General features: G+C 38.4%; 1 protein-coding gene across 1 annotated transcript in view; it reads left to right on the top strand.

Moving 5' to 3' along the window:
- The window catches only part of EXOC4 (exocyst complex component 4), a 791,906-nt gene that overhangs the window by 604,518 nt on the left and 161,524 nt on the right, over positions 1-25,864 (top strand). The window contains exon 12 of the mRNA XM_063100340.1: positions 24,946-25,082. Within this exon, the coding sequence (XP_062956410.1) occupies positions 24,946-25,082 (137 nt within the window). The remainder of the gene's footprint in view (positions 1-24,945; positions 25,083-25,864) is intronic.

The raw sequence follows: 25,864 nt of genomic DNA, 5'->3' as shown, positions 1-25,864 counted from the left end.
CCCCTTACAGCTGCTATGTGACTTTGGGCAAATATCTTAATGTTTATAGTTTTGGATTCATACTAAGGAAAATAATTTTTCAGAGAGTTGCTGGTGAATTGAAGAAGATCATATAGTTAAGTATTTAGTTAAGTGCCAACACACGTAAGTGCTTTAAAAATGTTACTTCCTTTCCTCTTTCAGTTCTAAGACATTGAATTTAAATTTTTTAATTGAGGTCCATGAAATAATAATAAGACCCTATGTAAAACACTTTAAACTTTTAAAAGTGCCTCCACATATGTACATGATCTCATGATCTACCTAAATGCATTAATGTGCATAGCATTAATATGCATGATCTCAACATGTATGTGTTTATTTTCCCATATATAACCAGAAATAATTCAGGCACTTCAAACTCAGCTGCTCCCTGTTGCCCTTATGTGCTAAGAGCATTCTTGCTTTTATGTTCTCACTCCTTCACTTATTTCTGCTGAGAATGCCCTTCCACTCGTCCCCATCCCCAAATATCCGAGTATTACTGGCTCAACTGCAACCTCCTTCACAAAGCAGCTGCCTCAGCTGAAGGTAATTCAGCTGTTCTTACATCAAAAAGGGAAGCAAGGCCTGTGGAGGGATGATTCCTTTAAAGCCAACCTGTGCTCGGAGAGGGTAGGCACTAAGTCATAGAAGAGATCCTCAAAGGTTTTCAGGAAATGAGGAGAAGCCATAATAGGACCAGAAACAGGGGTTCTCAAATTTGGGTGCACAAGAATTGCCTGTGGACCTTGCTTACCCACAGATTCTGATCCTCTAGACCTGGAGTGGGGGATCAGAAATCCACAATTCTTTTTTTTTTTTTAATTGCATAAAGAACTGTTTAAAATGAATTAGAAAAATCTAAGAAGAAATTTGGTGAAGGACATGAGCAGATAAGTCACACACCCCAAACAAACACACGTGGCTAATAAGTATATTATAAGATCTGGATGGGGGGGGCGCAGCCTAGTGAAATCCACAATTTTAACCCGCACCCAGGGTGATTATAAAGAAGCTGTTTCAGTGGACCTACTTTGAGAAACAATGGTTTAGAGGGCAAGTACCTTGCACGTCAAGGTAGAGAAAAGAAAAGAAGGCAAGGTTGGGAATGTCGAAAAGATGCTTTCACAGTTCTGCTTGAGGTCAAACCCATTTTCCTCTGGTAATTACAAATAAAAGTCATGAGACAAGGTACTTGGTCGGTAGTTGGTTATGTGGGTAGCTTTAGAAGCATTCTGATAAAGCCGTAAAGTATACACCAACACTGGCTCATATGGTTCGTATCTTTAATTTTCTTTATCTTTTTTTTAAACTTTATTTGTTTCATTAAAAAGAGCTTTATTCCCAGAGGCTTCATTAATTGAGGCTTTTTATTTCTTGGTTTGATTGATTGACTGATTAACTGAAATACTAGTTACAGCAGAAAGGATGACCTTTAGTTAAGCTAAATCATTGCTTCCCGCTGTGAAACTGACGGCTGTGAAGATTTTCAGGGATTTCTACAAGAAGTCAAGGTTGCTCTTAAAGCTAAAGATAGGTACTGTAGATACATACATACATACATACATACAAAATTTCTTTTAAAAAACTGAAGTGAACACTATGTAGGGAAACCATTTTTCTAAATTTTTCTAGTATGTTTACATTGGTGATGTGAGGGATTTATGTTAATGGTGAGAAATTATATTAGAGCAAAAATATGAGAGTAAAAGCATTTAAAAATTAACATTTAAAGCCCAATTACCAGACTAAGGGTCTCTGAGTTACCGGAAGGATCCATGAATATGAATAATTAGGGCTCATACATAAATGTACTGTTTGTCAACACAGGTAAAAGCTAGAATGATAATTAAACTATAAAATAATCTAGAAGCATTTCTGAATTCATAATATGTATGGGTCACTAAATATTTTCTTTATCAATAAATATTGAAAGTATAAATACGATCATGGGGAGATCAGCACAATTTTTTTGCATTAGAAAGAAATTAGGGAAGCAGAACAGAAGTCAAGAACAGATAAACACCTGGTTTATAACAGTGCCATTGCAGGGCTGTGAGGGAAGGGTGATCTTTCCCATAACTGGTGCTGGATCAACTGGATATCCAAATGCATGAATATCAAAAAAAGAAGGCTTTGGAAAGATAAAATAGGAGGATATCTTCAGGATCTGTGATTAGGCAAAGGTTTTTAAACAAGACTGCAAAAAGCACCAGTGATAAAAAAAAAAAAAGGTGGATAGTCTGAGCTTCATTAAGAATTTCTTTCATTTAAATGACACCTATAAGGGAATAAAAAGGTAAGCCCCTGAGTGAGAGAAGATACTAATATTACATACCTCCAACAAAAGATTTGTGTCCACAATATATATAATTAAAAAAAAAAAGACAACCCAATAAAAAATGGCCAAAAGAATTAAGTAGGCACTTATAAAAATAAGTTATCCAATAAACACATGAAAAGTGCTCAGTATCATTAGTCTTCAGAGACATACAAAATGAAGTACCATAATGAGATACCACCACCCATCTAACAAAATGGCTTTTTAAAAAAACTGTCAGTACCAAGTGTAGTAAAGATGTGGGGCAACTAGAACTCTCACACGCTGCTCACAGGACTGCAAATTGGTATAACTACTTTGGAAAACTCTTAGGTGTCATCTATTACAGATGATCATAAACATATCCTATTATCCAGCACGAGGTATACAACTAATAAAAATATGTACATATGTTCACCTAATATACTTCTAGGTATACACCTAATAAAAATATGCACATATGTTCACCAAAAGACACGAACTCAAATATTTATAGCCACACTGGAAGCAACCCAGTTTCTATCAACAACAAATAATTTATGAATGTTTATACAGTGGAACGGTATAACACAGTGAAGCCAGACACAAATGTGCATATACTGTGTAATTTTCCTTATATGAGGTTCAAAAACAGATTAAAGGAATCAAAGAGATAGGAAGTCAAAACAGTGGTTACTTTTGGCCAGGCATCGTGACTAGCAGAGTAACTAAGGGAGGCTTTTCAATTGCTGGCAGTGTTCTCTAGCGTGATTTGGGTGGTGGTTATGTGGGTGAGTTCACTTTGTAAAAATGTGTTTTGCTTTACACTTATTATTTATGCACTTTTCTGTTTGTATATTTTATTTCATTTAAACGTTTTGCCAAGAAATGTTTAAAGGCTGCGTTAGAGGATGCCATCAAGTTTGGAATGACTTTCTTGTTTGGTAAAACTCCCAGCTTTGCAGTTCAGCACTAGTGACTGACAGTTGTGACATTCAGCAGTTCTTCTGGGATCTACTGACCAAACAGAGCTATAAGAGTAAACAGATTTTATAAGAGGCAGTAGGTGGCCATTGGGTTATTTGTTTTCTACTTGAACCTGCTTTGGGTGATATTAAATGTAGCAATAATAAGTATATTGTCTCATATTGATTCTGGAACTTGTTCTTTCCATGCTTAGGACTTTTTCTTATCACCATCATCTGTTCATCTTCCGTTGATTGCTGACCATGTCTCTGCTGTAATCTCTGGTGGCTCCTTCACATAAATAACTGTGATGAAATAGTACAGAGCATTGTGTGGTTACTGTGGCTATTTGTTCACAGGTTCAGAGACTTAATTTGTCTAGGCTCACTGATTTATATGTGAAAATTGATGATATTAATGAATATTTGGATGGCATTTTACCTAATACCTTTGTGTTTGTTTTATGCTCGACAACCTTGTGAGATAGGTTATTTTTTCCATTTTATAGAGAAGGAAACTATATGATTTAGTTAGTATAGTGTAGCTGGTAAGTGGTATATCAGGATCTAATAACCAGATCTTTCAATCTCATTCTATATTTTTCTCACTCTACTATACTTCCTTTTCTGGATCAGGAAGGCTTTAGGGAGTCTCATTAGTATACAAAAGTTGGTAAGAATTGTTAGGTGATTTCACTAGCCCTCAAACTTTTTCTATAATTATTAGTTTTTAATAACTTGTCAAATATCAACCTATTGGTAAGGAGTAAATTGTCAAATCCTTTCCTTCTGGCTTTTAAGACACTTGCACTCAAATTAAGAAAGGCAGAAGAATTTGGCAACTATAGATAATTATGAAACAAAAGATAGATTTCCTGTTACTAAGATTTTGGATTTTGTAAGTAAATTATGTGTACCAGAAATGGAAACATAAACGTTGTCATGCATGCTACATCTGAATCTCGCCGTCAAATATGGTAGGAAGTGAAAATGCAGGAGTGAGGCCAGATGATCAGATTCCTCAGAGCAGGAGTCCTGAGAGCAGAAGCCCAAGGCATGGACAGTTTGTCCCTGTAGGCCCTGATAACACTTGATAGCCTGAGGACAACGGGAGGGCAAGGTCCTGTCTGAACTCTCACCTTCTCTAGTCCTGCTTACGCAGCCCTGGGTTCCTTCTCCACTCTCTTGATCCAGACCCCTTGTTGTTGTACCCCCATTCCTCCTCCATTCTGTTCTCATAGGGAGCTGTGTCCCGTGTGTTGCTCTCACCCTTGCTGGAAGCAGTTGTTGCGTTTGACGAAATACCAAAGGCTCTTTTTCTATTACTCCTATGGTTATTACAAGAAATAAATAATAATCAATGGCTGCCTATGTACAGAGCACATTGCTAGGTGCTCTGAGATATACAAAAATGAGCAGGACCAGGCTTTGCTTTCGAGAAACTTAAATTTTAACACGGGGATATGAAAAATACATCTGTATCATGAGTCCTGTCTTATTCATCAAAGTACTTGGTACTTTTTGCACACCTGACTTCTTGTTGGAAAAGATAATGATGCTCTTGCATTTTATCTCCTCTAAATACTTGATTAAGATATTAAGTACCAAAAGTGGATTAGTATAAGCAAAATTGAAAGCTTCTGAGTTACATAACTAGTGGCCATAAATCTAGGGACCAAAGCCCACGTGCTTTACCTATAAGCCTCAGTTAAAGCCTATTTATTTTAGAAAAGTTTGGCTATCTGATTTTCTGGTTCACATTTTTTTACGAAGCAGTAAATTAGCAATTGCAGAAACTGAAAACAATTAAGAGTCTGCTGATATTTTTTGTTCAAAGCATTGAGATTTAATAGCTCCTCTTCTCTATAAGAAAACTGTATAAAATCATAAAGCTACGTGTCAGTTTCAAGCCATTAAAGTGGGGTGCAAACTGCTCTCCCTGCCATGATAACCTTTGAGGATATGGCTTTTTTGCTGAACAGAGAAGTTAATTTTAATAATAACAAATAATTAATTTATAATGAGTCATTATGAAGTTACATTAAGATCTTTGGATTCTACTGTAAAAGGCAAGAAAGTCTGAATATATTTTAGAAATATCATCAGCAATGGGAGTTTAAGAAGTTATATAAATCATGTAAAGTGTCTAGTTGTACTGGAATTCTGTTTTATTAAATACTGTTTTAAAATAGGTAGACCACCTGTTAGGAACTGAGATTTTATTTGAGAAATCCTTGTCTGAAAAATGAAAGTGAATAGTGAAGGATTATTGTGCATGCAATTTATAAGGTGTTTACCATTATAAAGTACTTTTTAATTTCTCTTAAATACATTTCATGGGATAAAATTGTTATCTTGACTAATTTCATTTGACCAATCAGATTTAAGATGATCCATAGATTTTAATTTTCACTGAATTTCTTGTTTTCATTCCCATTAAAAAAAAAATGGAAATCTTATATCCATAAAAATGAAAATTAAGAAATTCACTGGCGGTGCATTGAGACAAACAGATAAAAACGTTTAAGTGTAGTTTGTTTATGATGGGGTTCTCTCATTTAATTTACCTGGAAATGACATATAAATTCAGTGTATGCCAACAGTTATTTTAAGTTGTGTTAATATTCTGAACATATAATTGGACATTATCTTCCCAGTTCTTGCATTTTCATGTTCATTTTTATTCAGTCCTCTGTAAAAACACTTGTAGCTTAGTTAGTTGCTCTATTAAAGTACGTCTACTGATGACCAATCATTGTGAACTTGGAGACATCTATTCTGCTATGCATATTTTTAAAATAAAGATTATATTCGTTTCTCAATATTTTCTTAGAGTAATTACCTTTGTTCAGCTAACATTTCTGAAGGGGGGACTAATAATAACTGCCACTTATTGAGCAACGTGCTTTTCATAGATATGACCTCACTTGATCTTTGCAACAATCTTATGAAGTGAATACTTTAAATAAGAGATTGAGGGAAATTAAGTGACTTCTCAAGGTCACAGAGCGAGTCACTGGCATAGTTGGGGGTGAATCCCAGCCTTTCTCTCCCCAGTACACACTGCCTCCCTCAGGCATATGGCTTAAGTGTTAGACACTGATTAGCTGCTCAGTATACCCAGGCCCTCATGTACCTCAAGGTCTGGCTGGGATGAGATGGTTGGGAGCAGGGGGTTAAAGAACAGGGACATGATGTGCTCTTCAGTGCAGCCATGGAACATGGGAGAAGCTGGCAGGAGATGATGCTAGCTAGAGAAGCCATGCTAGTGAGAGTGCTGTCCTGTTACTAGTGAGAGTACCGAGTCACTCAGGCTGGACCGTGGGGAGGCATTGCAACTTCTTCCTGCCACTAAATCTCAGCTCTGACGCTTACCTTCCAATTTCATTATTTATCTACTTTCCTTCTTCCAAGTAGAACTTACTTTGATTCATCTCTGGATCTGAGAGCATGTGTGCTCTGAAGCTTTGGGGTTTTTAAAATATTTTTTCCCAGCTTTGTTGAGATATAACTTACAAACAAAAATTGTATGTATTTAAGGTGTATAATGTGATGATTTGATATATGTATATACATTGTGAAATGATTACCACAATCAAGCTAATTAACATATCCATCGCGTCACATACGTGCCATTTGAAACTTCGAGTTTTAGAGCTTTGTAAGAGTCTGCAACTTTTTTTAACGAAGAGAGAAATGTGCATGTTCTCTCTACTGAAATAGATTCTGTGCAACCTAGTCTTTGCTGAGAAGTTCATTTGCAAGTCCCTTGGTTGATTTGAAAACATTTGGCTCTGCTGTGCCCTGCAATCTCTCAACCTATGCCTGCCAAACTCAACCACTGGAGCTTGTCCAGGGGGCCCTTGAGGTGGTAGCATAGTGTTGGGCTCCCAGACATCCACACACACCACCTCATCAATGATCCAGAGCACTGTATAGCAGTAGATACTGCCACTTGTAGAAATAACCACTCCTAAGTCCAGGCATTCCCAGGCTCCGGGGATTCACTAAGAATGATTAAGCCAATGGGCCCTGGAGCCAGACTGCTTGGGTTCAAGTGCTGGCTCTGCTGCTTACTAGCTGGGTGGCCTTGGGCACCCTCTGTGTGCCTCAGTTTTCTCTTTTGTTAAATGGCAACAATACTGTCTTCTTCACAGGATTGTTGCAAGGACTACGTAAATTAATATGTAAATTTCTAACTGTTATATTACTATGAACACTTTCTAATGCATAAACTACTGAGTCCACACTCAGCAAATGTTGCTAACATTATTGCCATCATCATTGGCATGAATCCTTTCAAAGCGTGCAAAACCTCCCAGCCCTTCCCGTTGAGAGCAGTCCCAGCTTCTCCTCTCAGAGACCTGGCTGATAGATTTTCTTTTTGGGAATTCCTTGAAGTAAAGGAAGCTCTTAATCCTTTCCTGAGGAACCAAAGACTTGCTTCTTCTTTTACCAGTGGGGGCAGGGAAGGAGAAAAATGCCTTTTGGGTTTCCCTCCAAGTTTCCTGTAGTAGTTAGAACAGAAATTAGTCTCTCAGAAGATTATCCTGCCACATTCACTTAAATGTGAAACGTAGTATGACCTGTGGGATAACAGTGGAAAACCCTAATCACTTACTTAAACCTGCCAAAGACTAATTTTTATAAGCCTCAGAGGTGGGTTGTGCATATTAAAACAGACCAGGTCTTTTCAGTAGAACTCTGAGCAAATGTGTATTGATCAACTTAATTAAAGAAAGATTATAACTTGTACACTGCTCTGTGTTATCTGACTGTACGGTTCTAATGGATCTTTAAAGATGTGTGCTAATGGCCTTCACTCTCAAATCAGCATGAGTTTGACTTTATTTCATCAATTTGGTAATCAAATAATTGCCAAGAACACAGAAGGTAAAGAACAAGAATTTTCTTTCATTAGTCTTTAGTAACAGTTCTATATGGAGTGTGGTTCAAAGAGATCCTTTTTATTTTTCAAATAGTAAGGGCAAGAGCTCTTTCGCTATTATTTATTCTTCTCAACTCACTTTTTGGCTTGGGCTGGGGTCATCGAACCATGAAGATTTGACTGGGCCATTTATTTGAGAAACCTCCAGTGTCAGTATGTTTAGGTGATCTCTCTTGGAACAGACTCCACAGAGAAAGAGTCTCTAAACTGCTTTCTGGATATCGAAGGCCTGGCTGCCAGCATCTGGGAAACCAAAGGAAAGACAGTAGAAGAGGGCTGGGGATTCTTGACATCCCATATGCATAAGTCCGCTTAATTCCCACGTTTTCTCCCACCCTTAGTTGTTCGTGCTGTCTCCCAGTCTACAGACCCTTTATTTGACTCTTTCTAAAGAATGAACCTTTAGGTTCTTGCCAGGGTGGAAGAGAGACTGTTGCCCAGTGGCAGAAGGGATCTGGAAATTTGACTACTGCTGAAGTAGACTTTTATGTTGCTTTTGTTTTCTGCATCCTGTTCTCCTTACTGTAGGAGGTTTATGTCTTGGGGGGGAAAATCTCTTTATTGTCATTTCAGTGGAGGGAGAGAGAACGGATGTGTATGTTCAATCTACTTTCTTGACCTGGGAGTAAATTGTCCCCTCCACACGTCTCTCATTCCTGATGCCTGTGCCTTTACACAGAAGGTCCTGCCCTGCCTCTCCCAACAGACATCTGGAGGAATATGGAATACTCATCCCCCTGCTTTTCTTCCTACCCAGGCCTTAAAGTCCAACTTTTCTACTTACCCTCCCTAAAGGCCCAAATCAGATTCTAACTTGTCTATAAAGCCATTCTAGAGCATCCCAGGCCATGATGAATAACGCTCACGTATACTCCTGTGGTTAGCTGAATTTCTGCATATGCATCTCTTCTATCCTCTCCAAGGAGAGTAAAACTAGATTGCATTCTCCTTTACGCCAGGGTCTTGCCTGGTAATTCATGATTTAAGTTGCAAAGCGATATAATGGAAAGAGCAGGCCTTGGAGTAGGACCAGCTTGGGAGCTGCTCTGGGCTCTACCGCTTACTTGCTGTGTTATCTTGGGCAAGGGACTTCACTTTTCTGCAGCTCCTTATCTTCATCCATAAAATGTGGTATGTGAAGACTACATGAGATGAAGCATGTGGCCCCGCTTAGCATAATCCCAGGTATATAGGAGGTTTTTAAAAAAACTTAGTCTCCTGCCCCTTTGATTCTCACATCACCTTAGCACAATGCTTCCCTTGTAGTAGATGCTCAAGAAATTTCACTATGTTTTGGTTCTGGAAAAAGAAGTTGGTAGAGGTTCTTCGTTAGACATTTTATTTTTCTGTATCCAAGCTGTACCCACATCAACCATGGCAGGAACATAGAATTCTTTCTCTAAACTAAAATTTTATGGCAGGAAATTCCTATCCCTTGAGTTAAGGAACACAGGGGACAGAAACACAGTTTCAGTGAAACTGAAAGCCCCTCAATCACAGTATTGGCTTTACCAAATTCGACACCTCAGGCTGACAGCTGTGCTTCCTCTTTGCAATTATAAAAGTGAGAACTGTGTTTTAACTAACTTCCAATTCAATACACAGCTTGCCACTTGGGATCTGGAAGCTAGCTGATTTTTTGACCTAAGGTGCTCTGCTATGTAGGGTTGCCAGTTATAATTATATGTTCAGGTGTCGATTAGCAAAACAGCCCATTATTTGGCAGTTTGGAGTAATGAGATGGATCTTACGCTAATCTTTCAATTTGACAAGCATTTGATAAGTTCTTTATACATAAAATTCTATACTGTACTGTACCCGGTAAAGGTTATAGGCAGAACTGGAGGTCAAAGTTTTTAAATGTGCATTCCTTTGTGAGCTCATGAATTTTTAAATATTACTAAACTCTTAAGCATTAAGGAAAACAGCAGAAAGTTTTCCATAAAAAAGTTTTTTCTTATACACACCTCCCCACATCCCTTTGTACTCAGGTGACAAGTGTCAAAGACAGTTACCTCTTGGAACAAAAATCATGGAAATCCATTTACTGAAAAATACTTCCTGAGTATGATTGTACTAGACTATGTGCTTGACACTGGAGAATCTTTGGTGAGTGAAACAGACTGTCTTTCTGCAAAGATTGTTAGTTGCCTCTGATGTTTGACTTTTTCTTCTGCGTAAGAACTCTCCATGCAGGTATTTCTCATTGCCGTATCTAGCTTTATGCATAAATTGTTTTCATTAAATTCTTGAGTTGTATTTTCTTTTTACATAGTTTATCTTTGTGGTTCACCCAAAGCGTGTCATTTTATTAAATGTCCTCTGCTCCTTCTAGACCTCTGTTTGTTGTTTCCATTAGTGAAAAGTCTCTGTAGAACAGAGAAAGAAGATGTAAGACCTTGTTTAGAAAGTCAAGTTTAGTGGCAGGGCTCAGCAGCCTTCTTTTGTTTGCCATTCATGGCCTAGAGCTTGTCAGAGAACAGAAACTCAGCCCCTCTCTGGAGTTACCTTCCAAACTCTGTTTCTCACACATGACCTCTTTCTGCTTTCATCAGATTAGTAGGGCATTCTGTTTTTCATAAGCATTATCATCTTTGTCTGCCTCTTCTTGCATTTATTTCCTAGCTGTGGTGAATTTGGGATGTTGTGAAGATCGGGTCTCCAGATCACCGTTCATCCACTTAGGTGACAATAGATAGGTGTACTAGGATAGTCACACTCCCATGGCTCCCGAGAGCCAGTTGTTAAATTCGCAGACATCTTGTAAGCTAATTATTAAACACAGTCATTATTAGAAAGTAAATTCTATAATATTAAAAAAAGGTAATCAAACCGATAACTTCTTAACTATTTTATTACATTTTATTATGATCTATGCCCTTGAGGTTATTTGCATCTATTGTAGCTGGTAGCAGATATGAAATATCACTATGTGTGTTACCGTGCATCTCTTCCCACCTCTAAGTTCAGTGACATCACATTGATAGTTTGAAATTGGCCATATTGGGATTGTTTACACCACTAAACCCAGCAGATGTTAGAAATCAAGACTCTTCCATCTCCCTGGAGAGCCACTTGTCATAGATTTACCAGCACACCACTTTCTCTTTTCTACTCCTGCCATTTGCCAATGACCTTGAGCCACACCAGATACCATTTATCCTTAAGATGGCAAAACCCCTCCTCCAAAGTGGTTGCACCTACATTATATTTCTTTGCCCCACGGCCCTAGTGAACACGAAGCCCAGATTTTTTCTCTGGATCCATGACCACTGCTAGGCTGCCCCCTCTCTGTTCTCATCCCCAACGAATCAGTCATTAATTTCTCTCTTTATCCCTTTATTTTCACCTCCCATCCCTTTCTCCTTCCTCCTCCTTCATGTTCTTCCTCAGTTTTATAATCTGTAAAGTAGAGATAATACTAGTATCTACCTGTTAGAGTTATCATGGGAATTAAATGAGTTAATAATTTTAAAAGCACCCCATATAATGCCTGGCATATAGTAAGCAATTATGTGCATATTTATTTAAGAAAATGCTTGCACTTATTATGCAGCCCTTGCCTACTTATTATGTGATAGAATTCAAGACCAAAAGAACATGTGAAAATAAAGAGGAGGTAAAATGGCCTGGGGCTGTAACACAGGCAAAGTAGCTCTCAGAAACTAGGGAAAGCGTGAATGAAATAAACCAGAGGAAGGGTGGAGATCAGGAAGGGAGACAAATAAGAAGAAAAATAGTTACATTTTGGAATAATCTGCAAAGATTAAACTACATATAATATGAACTTTTTATATTTTATCTTAAATATGTATACCAGGAGAAAAAAGGGGGTATTTTCATAAATGCACAGAAAATTCCCATTTTGATTTTATCAATTAAGTCAATTTTGGTTTATTCACTCAAAGCAGAAATTTGTTTGCCATATATTTAAGGTACTTAGGCTAAATCAAATGTGCATTGAACAAGACCCATGGAGACAGTGAGAGATGTGTGTCTCTATCTATGAAAAATGCAAGCTCAGGGGCCGAAGTACTCATTTGTCTGACCATCTGGAAATCTCGAGTGATCTAGACACTTAATTTTACCCTCATTTTTAGAACAAAAGGGAAACAATAAAAGAAGAAAATGGGCAGCAGGGACATTCTATTTTTCATTAAAAAAAATCTTAGTGATAAAAGGAGCAGAGGGTTTAAAAGGAAAAAAATGAGAAACCGTGACAATGATTTGAATGCTCTGTCTATATTTTGCGGTGGGCTCTATTGTTTTCAGTTGCATGGGAACTGTGGTAATTTTAGGAATCATTAGAGTCTTCTTTCCAAATTATATCTGCATGTTCTTTAAGTGCCTCTTAAATTACCAACAGTAAGAGGCTGTTGAATAATTTCATTTAATTCTTTTGAGTTTTGTATTAAGTTTGTATTTTAAAAAAATTTATACTTAACCCAAACATAAAATCATGACAGCTGAATCTTTGTGTATTTTATTTCTCTTTCTTTTTAGAACATATGAACCTCTTTTCTCATCCATAATCTAGTGAGAGACTGGAGAAAATATTAAGACTGAGTTTGGTAGAATGATGACTTCCCATTTAAAAGCAAAAGCTAAAAACAAACACAACAGTTGAACATTGTCCTTGGGCATGTCTCATTAGGCATATGGAACTGCAAAACATGCACTCTGTTAATGATACCTAACACCTCCCTCCCAGAGTTATGGTCCCCAAAGGCTAGGCCACCAACTGGGGCCAGCCACTCCAGGGTGCGATCCACAGAAAACAGGTAGAATATGGTCAATGTAGTGGGTAGTGTATGCATGTGCATGGGTGGGGTGTGCAGCAAGAGGGGGCTGTGAAGATTGCAAGTTTGCTTTCTTGGGAGGGACTGTCGGTATTTTCTGATATTTTACTTTCCTCCTATTTTTTGATGTTAAAACATTCATACTTTTATGAAAACACTGTTATTGTAGATGATTTGTTTTCATTTTGTTTTGTTTTGTTTTAAGCATCCTTACTTGGAAAATAAAAAGTTGGATTTTTGTTGGTTCATTTATTTTTTTTTCTGGTTGGCGAAATCCTAAGGTCTGGAAATTATTGTACATTCCAAGTATTGGCTGTATCCTGCCGGGGTGTAGGTGTTTCCTGTGTGAAGAAATAGTCAGTCTTAGAAAAAAAACATCAAAGCTTCAGTATTCTGATTTTTAACTACTAACTATTCTTGGACTGGGAGAAAAGCTGCTTTCCCAGGCGATATGTGGGTGGCTCTATCACTGTCCTTTTTGTACCGACTTTGGTGGGAGGCCATTGAGATTAGTTCATCAGAATGCATTTGGTGATTTCCAATCTCATGTCAACCTATTTCTTCACAGATGTGTGCTTTGATAACGAAGATCTAGGAAAGATAAGTGTGAATAAGTCATCTCCTCAACTCGGGAAGATGAGGTGAAGCCCAAATCTAGTTTATGGTGGGCAGGCTGGAGATGTTTCCATGGTTCGTGAAGAATATCACACCCTTGCATGAGAAGAAAGGGAGAGCAACTTGCTCACTGCACCAGAGGCAGTCACCGCTAAAACCATGTGTCTAGCAGCCCAGGTCTCCTGTGTGCTAGTCATGCCATTTTTGCCCAGCAGTGTGTTTTGTTTTGCTTGGCATGGAAAGGTCAGAGAGAGCAGCTAAATTTATTCCCGAAACAAGCTAGAATGCTGGGTTTGCAACAGCCAGTTTTGTTGAAAACAAGAACTACTTTTTAAAATTCCTTAGTTCTTGTCATATTGTATTGTCTCCCCCAGTGGGAGGCATATCTGGATTGGATCTCTACCCTTGAACAAATTTTCCCTTGCGTGTGCATGCTTGCACGCTCGCTCGCCGCTCTCTCCCCCAAACAGTTCCATATGTTCTGTTTTACCAGAAGCCAAGCTCCCTGGCCCATCCTCCTCCTCAGAGGGCTCCAGACCTCACCTCTGAGGTGCTTGAGTAACTGAAGCTGAAACAATTTGTAGGAAAACTTGTCAGCATAATTGATTATTATACGGTGTGAGCCACCAAAGCCAGGTGAGCCCGCACAGAGCGGAACAAATGTGTACGTAGTACGCACCTCCCACTGGTGCAGCCGGACTTCCCCCTCTGACATGTTGATTTATAGGTTTGCAGCTCTTCCCTAATGAATCATGCCCCGTGGTGGGACACTGGTGCCTCCCACTGAACACATCCTGCCTTTGCTAGGAAAAAGAAGAACAGTAAAAGTTCTGCTCTTTGAGTTTTTGTGTCTGTTTATTGGCTCTAAAGGGAGTGACTGAGGAAATGTAATCTTTAAAAGGACAAAATAATCACAAAAAATGCTTGAATAATATTACTGTATCAAGAGAGGGGCTTTTGTGACTACAGATGCTTTGTGACATGACAGACTAGTCAGAGTGGAATAAGAATTTGAGAAATGTAAAGAAATGAGAGCATTTCAGACCACCTTTGGTGGCAGCTTGACGTTCTGGTGTTCTTTGAAAACCTCTTTCTAGTGTTATACTTGTTTCTTGAAACGGCTTTTAGTGTTAGACTTGCTATAAAATAGGCATGATAATGACTGCTCTACTTCCTCACAATCTGTTGGGATATTGACAGAGATATTTGTGAAGTACTCTGAGTTCTCAGGAAGAAGGGTGTTAGAAAATGCGATGGTGATGTTGCTGGCAGGGCATGGAAAATTATGCTAAGACATAACTTCAAAAAGAAGTTTCGAGGCAGGTTGGATTATTAGCCTGAGCCTGTATGGCAAGCTTATGTCCTTCTGATCTATCCTTTTGTCTTAGGTATCAGTTGTGGGTGAATTAAGAGGCCGGGATGTTGGGAAAGTGGGAAGAGAGAAGAGCCCTTGCCGGCTTAGACTGCCCGTGACGAATCTGTGGGCTGCTGGCACAGGGGTGGCCTGAGCCTCCAGAAGGCTGCTCAAGCAGCACAGCCTGCTGACCTGCAGGAGCGTCTAGTCTTCATTACCTGTCCCTACTGCATTCTGTCCTCTTGCTGAGCAGCTCCCTACCTTCCTTTCAGTGAGGGGTGGCTAGGATGACTGCCTCTCTTCCTTTCACAGCTTCCTGCAAACCTGGTTTTGGTCTTACCAACCATGCCATTATAATTGTCATCTGAAGGTCACAGTAACCTTCTTCCACAGCAGTCCTATTCACCTTGACTGTGCTGCCCCAGCACTGTGGACTACAAGAAGAGATTTAACTCATCATTTATTGTTTTTCTGTTTTTACTAGAAGCAATAAAAAAATAGTGGTTAAGAGAAGTGTTCTGGATTCAGGCTGCCGGAGTTCAAATTCTGGCTGGCACTGAACTTTGTAGTTGTGTGACTTTGGACAATGCTTTGACCTCTAGGTTCTTCAGTTTTCTCAACTGTAAAATGGGGATAAGAATAGCGCCTAACTTATAGATGGTAAAATAAGATCTATAGAGTTAAATAAGATAATGCATATAAAGCACTTAGACCTGTCTGTGGCACACGTCATTATAATCTCCTGTTTCGTTTATTTATCCCCTCTAAACTGTAAACCCCCAAGGGCAGGAAATGTGTGTGTGTGTGTGTGTGTGTGTGTGTGTGTGTGTGTGTGTGTGTGTGTGTAAACTATTATCCCAGAGCATAGCTTAGTGGTAGTGCCTGGCATATAGTAGGTGCCAGAAAGTAATCTGTGTGACACCACCATACATGAATGTTCATTTCCTTGTCAACTTTCATTTTTTGTTTTAGTGCCAATCGATAACCTTTACCTGAAGCAATTGTTTATTAGGGGTTACAAAATGATTTTCTAATTCTGTTATTCTTCTACATTTCTTAGCAGGCATTCTTCCTTAAAGAACCTTCCCTTTTCCGTAATGCTAAAGTAGAGTTTCTACCAGAAAGACAGAGCGCATACATAAGTTTTTCTCTTTGTTTACCAGTTTTCAAAGAAGATTTTGATTTAATAGCCACCTCAAATGATGACAAATGAGTTTTTTATGACTTTCACTCTTCATTGATTTTTCATGTTTTTCAGTAATTATCATCAACTATAATAATTTATTCTTTTTGCTCTAATAATTTATTCTTTATCCTCTAATCATCAACTTGAGTCAGTAGGAGCTGAGAGACCTGGATTCTAGCTATTGTATTATTATAAACTAGCTATGTGTTTTTGACTGGCCCTTTAATATTTGTTATGGTTCTTTAAAAAAGAGAGAGAGAGAGAGAGAATTAGAGAATTAGAGAATTAGACTGGGTAACAAGGTTTGTTTTCAGCTCAGAATTAGGATCCCAAGCTCCACTACCTAATACGCTGCCCTGCTTCTCTCCAGCTGCAGGGGAAAGCCCTCAGCCTGTCACTCAGGACTTCCACAAGCTGGTTCCTGCTCTCCAGTCAGCCCTTTCTCCCCTGATTCCTCAGCAGGAATCCTCTCCTCCAGCCATGCTCGTCCTCTAACTGCCTCCTACATGAAGCCAGCTCAGCCCTTCTTCCCAGCCTTTGCCTGCACCTTTTCCCTTGCCTGGAATACTTGCCTCTGCCTCTCCAAGTATCCAGACCTCGCCCATGCTCCAGATCCCAGTTCAGGCTCCTCCACCTTTTTTAGTCCTATTCTCCGACACTGTGTTTTGCACTTATCTCCTTCTTCTCTTTGAATATCACTTGTTTCCTATTCTGATATTACCCCAACTAGATTGTCATCATTCCTGGAAAGAAGAGACCTTGCTTTTTACCAGGAACATTGCTGGGCAAATAAGAAGTACTCTAGTTGCTCAGGTTGTTGTTATACTTCTATTTGTTTTCTACATGTAGCAATTTCAGTTTTGCTGATTAATAACCTTAAGGTGCTTTTGAAGTGCATGTGTGTATGTGTACGTGCATGTGTTGGGGAGGGGGATGTTGGGGATATTTCTTACAAGTGCTGATGCTCGCCTGTTCATTCATCCATTTCCACTCTCTTGGTTCCGTTACATTTCGAGGGGAATTGATAACTTGGCCGTAGAGTTACATTGATTTGAAATATACATGTCAACAAATATTTCTTTATTACATAATATTAACTAGAGAAAGAAAGATGCCTTCTGGGATCACATAGTCTAATTAAGAACAACTGTTGTAGACTTCTTTCCCCTTTCCTGCTATTATGTTTTGTTTTGAATATGAAATCACAAACCTCATAAAGAGCCAGCTGTGCTTATAAAGTATGTTAGACACAGATTTTATTCAACCATATATGATCCTCTACCCAAAATGCTTAAAAATGTATTATTGATAATATACTTCCTATACATGTCTGTGTTTTTAAATTAGCAAATAAATTTTATAATCACCTACATGAATTTTAAAAGGATATGTAGCTTTTTGATTGTCCAAAATTTGATCTCATATTTTCTTTGAGCCTATTTGGAAATTTTTCCTAACTCTTTAGCCTGAAAAATAGAGGTTCAGAATGTATTTCCTTATTTGTAGTATAAGTATATTCATCTTTTCTGAACAGTGGAACTGTTCAGAAATTATCTTCTTACACTTGAAGTGGGTCATCTAGTGATTAGTGACATCAAATTAGATTAATTTGTAGTATTTTCTTGCTGGAGAAGAAGAAAAGAGGGATAGTCAAAATGTTCAGATACTACGTATATATATATGTTATAAAAGGACCTCCACAGTCTGGCTTCTCACTGCCTCTTTCAGCCTGCCCTTCTGACCACACGCGCGTGCGCACACACACAGACGCACCCTTCACTCCAGCCACGAAGAACCACTTGCATTTCCCTGAATCCCATGCTGTTTCATGTTCATGCTGCTCCGTCTACCTGAAGTGCTCTACCTACAAATTGCTATTTATCACTCAGAACTCAGTTCAGTTGTAACTTCCCCTTTCTCACCAGTCTCCCCCGCATTCCACCATAGTCCAGTGAACCCTTCCTTCCTCTGTGCCTCCACTGTACAATATGTAGATGCTTAACCTAGAAGCCACATTTTATTGTCCTTATTTACAAACTGATTTGTCTCTTCCTACTAATATCTAAGGTTGCTGGAAGGAAGGAATCTTGTCTTATCTGGCTTTGTATCTCCCACATTTAGCCCAGTATTTGGCAGAGAGAAGATGCTTACTTAATAAATATTTATCTACTTAATCAATCAGTTAAGTTCCCTGCTCTTTCACCGAACAACTTTGATCTTCTCCAGAACAGTTCTCATTTGGTGGTTCATAGAAGTATTGCCAACAATACAGCTACATCTTCACATTTTAAAAATATACATTAAGTGAAAACTGTTACAATAAAAAACCCATATATTTACAGATAGCATTCTCAAAAGTTTTTGGAGTGGTATCTACTTGTTGTAAATAGTCGGACATAAATTGTTAAAATTCATGTTTAACATGCACCCACGTAACCACCAACCAGATGCCCTTCCCAGTATCTCCTCCTCCCCTAAAAAAACTACTGTTCTGACCTCTGTCACCATAGATTAGCTTTGCCTGATCTTGAGCTTCACGTAAATGGAATCAAACGGTATATAGTCTTTTGTGACTGGCTGCTTTCATTCAACATTGTGTCTGCAAAATTCATCCATGTGAATTCTTATGCACACCACTAGTTCTTTTTCATTACTCTGTAGTATCTCATTATATGAATATGTCACAGTTTTATTTATCAGTTCTACTGTTGATGGACATTTGGGTTATTTATAGTTTTGGGCTTGCATACAAGGCTTTGTTTGAGAACCAAACTCCAGAGCACAGCTTCAGTGACCAGCTTCCTGTTTTTTTTCTCCTTCCTCTGGCAGGTGATGAATTGATCTTTACATAGGATGTACCTAACTTTACTCATTCAGTGAAGAAATAGTTATTGAGTGCCTGTTATATGACAGGTCCTGTATGATTGTCCCTCCTTTCAGGGATCTTAAAGACTGGCGGGGTAGGCAGACCCTAAATAAGCAATTATGAGTATGCTAAATGTTATAACAAAGAAGTAAAAGATGTTCTAGGTGTTCATAAAACAAAGACCGAATTTAGTATGGGGGTTAAGGAGAGTTTTCCTGCAGAAAGCACATTCTACCTGATATCTAAAAGATAAGAAAAAGTACTCTAGGAAGGGAGGACAAGGGGTCGAGTACTGCAGGCAAGTTCAAGGCCCTGAAATGGTAATGAAGAACTGATGAAGCCCATGGAGCTGAATCTTCGAGAGACAGAGAGAAAATGGTAGGAGACAGGGCTGGAGAGGTGGAGCCATGTCATGAAGGGCCGTATGAGTCATCTGAAGAATGCGGGGCCTAGTCCATTAAAGAGTCTTAAGCTGGGGAGAGACACGATCAGGTATAACTTTACATTTTTTCTTTGGACATAACCGTTATAAATTTTAAAGTGCACAAATCTTAAGTGCAAAGAATTTTAAGATATGTTTTCGCTCATACAACAGCTACGCAATCAGGATATTTCCAGTACCTAGAAGGTTCTCTCCTTCCCAATCAGGACCCACTCCCTCCAAGGGTGGCCACTGTTCTGACTTCTATTTCCAGAGATTTCTTTCACCTGTTTTGCACTACAGTAATAACAGAATCATACAGTTGTACTCCTGTGTCTGACCACTGTCACGCAGTGTAAGGTCTGTAAGATTCATTCATGTCGTGTGTAGCAGTAGTTCGTCTCTTTCATTGTTCTGCATCATTCCATTGTATGAATATACCACAATTTATTTGCCACTCCTATTGATGGGCATACAAATTGGTATTTTCTGTTATAAATAAAACCGTGATGAATATTTGTGTTCATGTCTTTTGATGGATGTGAGCACTCTTTTCTGTGGGAGATGCAGATTTGTAGAAGGGTGAAGGATGATCTGGGGAGAGTCGAGGTGCAGTTCCTCAGGCACCAACTCCGGGATGCGTAGCCTTTTACCAGCTCGCTTAGAAAAGGAGCAGACCCATTCAGAACATTTTTAAACATCACATAAATCAAAACATAGATTTAGAAAAAAAAAAAAAGCAGATTTCTTTTCGGCTTCTGTCATTACTGCCATTGGTGTCCTTATTATCACTGTTTACAGCCATCTACAACTTAGAGTGGACAGTAACTGGAAGAACAATATGGTGTGGCAAGTTTTACTGACTTGTAATTGAATATGCCCAATAAACAGAACCGTTATGGTCATCATGAAACATTCATGAAGACCCCTTGTTCCACAATTGCTTGTATGTGTGTGTGTCAAGGTGGTGGGGGGCTCGCATCTAAAGTGATGGATGGATTTCCCTGACCATGTTTTCTTTCCAGTTCTTCCTAAAGCAGTTTCCCAGAACCCTAGGTTCAGTGCAGCATCTCTGAGCCATTCCTGCTTAGGAGCTAAAACAGCACACATACAGAGACTGCATTCTTCAAATTAATGTTGTTTTGTTTTTGTTTTATCTGAATTGTGAATTTATTTATATGTCTTAAAACTTTAAAATTAGCACAGTTTGGTCACATATACAATGGATTGCCATTACAGCAAGGAATACAATCAGGTGAAATTAGGAGCATTTTTGTAGAAATATCTAAAGACCTTGGTCACAATAAATATTCGGTCTTTAGAACCACGGGAATTAAGATTTAGTCATGTAGTAATAAGGCTGTGATCTGACTTCACCTAACCAAGTCAGGCTTTTTACACACTGCCAAGCATTATAATTATAGTCTAAGTCTGTCTTTTTACCCTGCTCAGAATGTGCTGTGCATGTGCATTAATTCATTTAATAAACATTTATTGAGCAACTGCAGTGTGTCAGATACCTTGCTAGATGTTAGGAATATGAAGGTACAGTCACTGATCAAAAATACTGAAAGAGACGGCCAAGTGAACCAGTGGCTCCCATACCCCATTTAGAGCCCAGCCTAAAATTATTTAGCCAGGGTGTTCTGGAAGCACAGAAGAAGGGCATTTAAATGAGAGCAGGTACCTTGAACTGACTCTTCAAGGATGACAGGCATAAGCTAGGAAGAGCATTCCAGGCACAGAGCTCAGGGCACACAAAGACACAGAAGAAGGAATTAGCTTGATGCAAGTAGGGAATGACTAGTAATTTAGTGTGGCTGGAGCAAGGGGTGGGCATGCTTAGTGGAGCTAGTGAGAAAGCTCAAGAGGCAGGCAGGAGCCAGCGCATAAAAGGCTTGGTGTGTAGAAAAGGCCTGGACCAAGAAATAAAGAGACCTGGATTTTCACCCTGTTCCTACCAGTATTCCATATGTGTCCTCAAACATGTCATTGGGCCTTAGTGACCTCAATGTACAACCAGAGACCTGGGAAGAGTCATTCCCAAACCATGTTCTGGATAAATTGTTCCAGTAGTTGTGAAAAGATGGGCTATGAAAAGTGTTTTCTTTACTTCACTAGTTAGGGAAAGATTAAATACTACATTTGCCTCTTTAAGATTAACAATGACATCAACATATTAAAAGTTTTCAAAGTCCTCCAGTAAAGAAACCACTTTAATTTTCTTGAATTCATAATTTTCCAAATTATTTGAACGTGGAACCAGTTCTCTATAATGTTAATCTTAGTGTCATTCTGCAGCGTGCCATTTTGGCAAACAATGGACTAGCTCTCAAAGGTCCAATCATATATTTCATTCATTCATTAGATTTTTGAAAAGTGCAGAACCAAAGATCTGGTTCTTATACACCTGCTTCTACTTTAGATTGCTATTATATTCCTATAATAAGCTTTGGTTGTTTATTTTTCATAGCAATGTTTTTCTTCACATCAGCTGACCTGGGATTTTTTTTTCCTTTTCTCATTTTTCATGTCATGGTTTAATACCTGCTAATAAGTTGCAAGAAATGTGAATTGAATTGTTTCTAAACAAATATCAATCATTTATGATGTGTTTAATAGAAATTATAATAATAAAATCAAGGTTTTACTTATTATAAAGTCATTATATTCAACATTGGCAAATCTCAAAATTAATAATGAGTCAATAAATCATTTGTGATGCTAAAGAATTCAAATAAATAAAAACAGGATTGACCTTGTTAGGAATTTGATATTTTCAACATTTATCTGTCAGAGACACTGATTTGGAAATTGTTATAAATTCTTGAAAAAATGGGAACTTTTTTTCCTGTAAAAATACCCATCATTTGGCAAACTACAGTATCATTTTCCTCGAAGAGAATGTAGTGATTGATTATCCAGAGTGCTACCATGACAAGGTAAACCAGCGAAATAGCTGGAAAATTGTATGTAATCATACAGCATCACATAAGCTCTGTGTTTAGCACAAGCATTAGAATTAAACCATGGCATTCTAATAATTTCCTACTGATACCTCCTGTTCACCCATAAAACCTTGACCACCAGGGGATACGCAGAGGTGTTTGCAGTCACCTCTCCCCATCCATATACCATCAGCACGATTCTAGACACCCCAAAGCACTGCAATAAATACAAACCAAACCTAATCCACCAAAGGAGATTTCAAAATGCAAAGGTAATTGTGTCTAACATCTCTCACATATATGACATTCAAAGAGAGGTTTATTTTTGTGTATTAACATTACTAGTTTTGTTTCTTTTATTAGTGGTATTGTCCTGAAGACCCTGAGAAATTATAAGCAAGTGGGGCAAGGGAAACATGGGGATGGACAGTAAGAAAAGAATGCTGATTCCTCTTGAGACACTGATAATCTCTTCAGGAAGACCAAACACACCTGAGATGACTCGAGAGCAGTGACACGGTATTCACCCAGTGTGGAAGTACCAGTGCAGACATTGAATACATGAGCCATGAGGTTCCGACAGAGTAAAGGAGTGATCAAATTATCCTTGGTTATTAGCAGACTAAACTGAGTCATAAGAAAGAAAGAGGCTACCCAAACCTACCCCAGAGATGGTTATCAATAGCGTAATGGGAAATAGAACCAGGCCCTTTCTCCCAATAATCAGCGTAATCTCCCCGTGCTCATCTTCCCTGCGATGCTTTAGATTTTAAATGGGCTTTGTTAGGATGGCTGAACACCACTCTCCTTTATTAATTGCTGTCCACGTTTGTAGGATATCCTGTGTTCTGAATCAGGATGAGGATTTTAGATTCTTCTTAGCATGGCGACGTGTAGCCAGGCAGAATCAATTCCTGTCACTCACACACAAATACGGAGGAATGGGATTATGGATCAGGGTGAAGCTGCAGTGCTTTAATCTTAAAATCAATACAGAAAAGGAAGTTGAACTTGTGGGGATTCTAGAGACTATAATTTGGTTTCCTTTGAGGTTTGCCTTACACAATATAACTGCTCCTTCCTTTTTTCACCTTCCAATTCTTTTACCAGGGATGAGGAAGGGGGAAAGAGACAGGAAACCTCTACCACCAAATCATCTTGAATACGCATGCAAATGTAACTCATTCAAGCTAATCCTCCAGTGTGTCCAGAAAAGCTGTACACTTTTATCCATTCTTTTTCTTTTTAGAAAAAAAAATGAGCTGAAACCCTGTACCCCAGTGTCTGTATTCAAGCATAATAAAATGCCTTTGATTCCTTCAAAGGTTACTGGCTAACTGGAAAAAAAATTTTTTAATGTTTACTTTTATGGCTAAGTCTACCATAGCCTATGTAATTTTATGTAAATACATATTCAACAACCAGTTATTGACCAAAGGATTCCAAGCTGCTAAGCATGTGATTAGTATTTACCCCAGTGTAATTCTGTTCCTTTTGAAAGAGGCATGAAGTAATGGTTTAAAAAACAGTCTTTTCTTAATCAAAGATTTAGAATTTATTGAATTTTTCAGATATAACAACTGATTTGCTGCACAGTAATATCAATCTCTAGCTTTAAGATGGGCTTATTGTTTACTTTAGATATTTTTTAATTAAGTTTTAAAATATGTCTGAGTCCATTTGGACCCTACTTCTGTAGTGGTGAGAACAATGTGAAATACTGTGATCTCGTGAAAAATAATTGGTCTAGGGCAGGGGGACCTAGGTCTAGCTCCGAAGCAGAATGGTGTGGTGAAAAGTGCAATTCCTGGAGCCCTTGATTTGTTTATTTCAACTTTCTAAGCCAATTTCCTCATCTTTAAACTGGGTATGACTATAGGATCCACTTGATAGGTAGAGTGTTGAGAGGATTAAATGAAATAAAGCATGGAGAGTGCTTAGCATTGTCCTTGGACTTATAAGAGTCTTATAAATGTTCATGGTTATGATTATTATGTGAATCTTAAGTTAGATAACGTGCTGTGTATGTGAAAACCTTTTACAAGCTGTAATACACAATACAAATGTCAGTTTTTGTTCTTAATAGATTGATGGTTTTGAAACTTTGAAAATAAATCATGGAAGGCTTTTTTTTGGTGCTGCCTGAGATTAGGTCCCTAATCTTAAAGTAGAGCCCGGAGGTGATAAATCAGGCTCCAGTTGAATATGCATTTTCTTTCTTAAGAGCTACAGAGCTACAGAGATATCTTGTAGATGCCAAGAATTCCATGAAATCAGTTTTAAAATCCCTATCCTATGTCCTTCCAGAGAAAACACTTTCTTGCGTCTTTGGAAGAACAGCACTATGTCAGATACTTATTTTGTTGTTGTTGTTAGTCCATATTTTTAAATGTCACATCCTTCCAGGAAAGCTCCAGTGTCTTCAATTGTTACATCCTTTTAGTGTCCTTCCTTGTCCTACACATTACTTAGTACAGAAATCTCATGAGTTTCTGTGTCTTCTCTCTTTTTGTTTGTTTCCAGAGCACGATCATTGTGGAGAAGACAGTGCAAGACCTCATGAACCTGATGCATGACCTGAGTGCATATTCAGATCAGTTCCTCAACATGGTGTGTGTGAAGCTTCAGGAGTACAAGGACACCTGCACTGCAGCCTACAGGTGTGCTTCTGTTACTAGCTGAGCAAAGCCATTTTGGAACCTGATAATTGCTCTGATTGTTGATATTGCCTCCATAGCCTACATTCCATCATTATAGACAAGGGCCTTCCCTGAGTTTGTCGAGGGGCCTGATGAGAACATGCACCACAGAAATAGTCTCCTAGACCCTTGCATAGTCTACCGACAGGGAATGGAAGGGACAAAGGGACAGAGCTACATAAGACTGCCACTGGGTGACTCAGATGAGGTGTCAGCCTTGATTTTCATGAAAACCTAGAAACATAAGATTTGTCTTCCTCCAGAAAATTCCAAATCTTGAGAGTCCATCTTGTGGTTGAAAAGATCCTTAAAGTAGAGCAATTGAAATTCTCAATAATCTTTAACAGTGTTTCTTTTTAATACTTAAAAGTATGTTCCTTCTGATGTTTGATCTATAGCCTTCCCGCTGTCACCTAAGGACAGTTATGCCTGTTTTCAGCATCACTCGAAGTGAAAAACCATTGTTATGAACTTGAAAACCATTAGTTATCCCTCTGATTTCTTTTCACTGGGTTCAAAAATCTCTCTGGGCTTGTGGAAAAGATCATAGCACTTCGCATAGCGAGCTAATAATAGAAACAAATTATGGTCTGGTTGACAAGACATGAAACAATTAGGGAAGAAAAGAATGTATAATAAAATACTAAATTATATGTGATGTATAATTACGGATAGATAGGTGAAGTACAGTACATAATCAGGTGCTGCTTGTACAATACAGAGTATAAGGGCAAAGGGAATAA

This window comes from Cynocephalus volans, chromosome 6 (assembly GCF_027409185.1).
Source record: "Cynocephalus volans isolate mCynVol1 chromosome 6, mCynVol1.pri, whole genome shotgun sequence".
Lineage (NCBI taxonomy): Eukaryota > Metazoa > Chordata > Mammalia > Dermoptera > Cynocephalidae > Cynocephalus > Cynocephalus volans.
The sequence above is the reverse complement of the archived record's forward strand: the minus strand, read 5'-3'. Positions and strand labels throughout refer to the sequence as shown.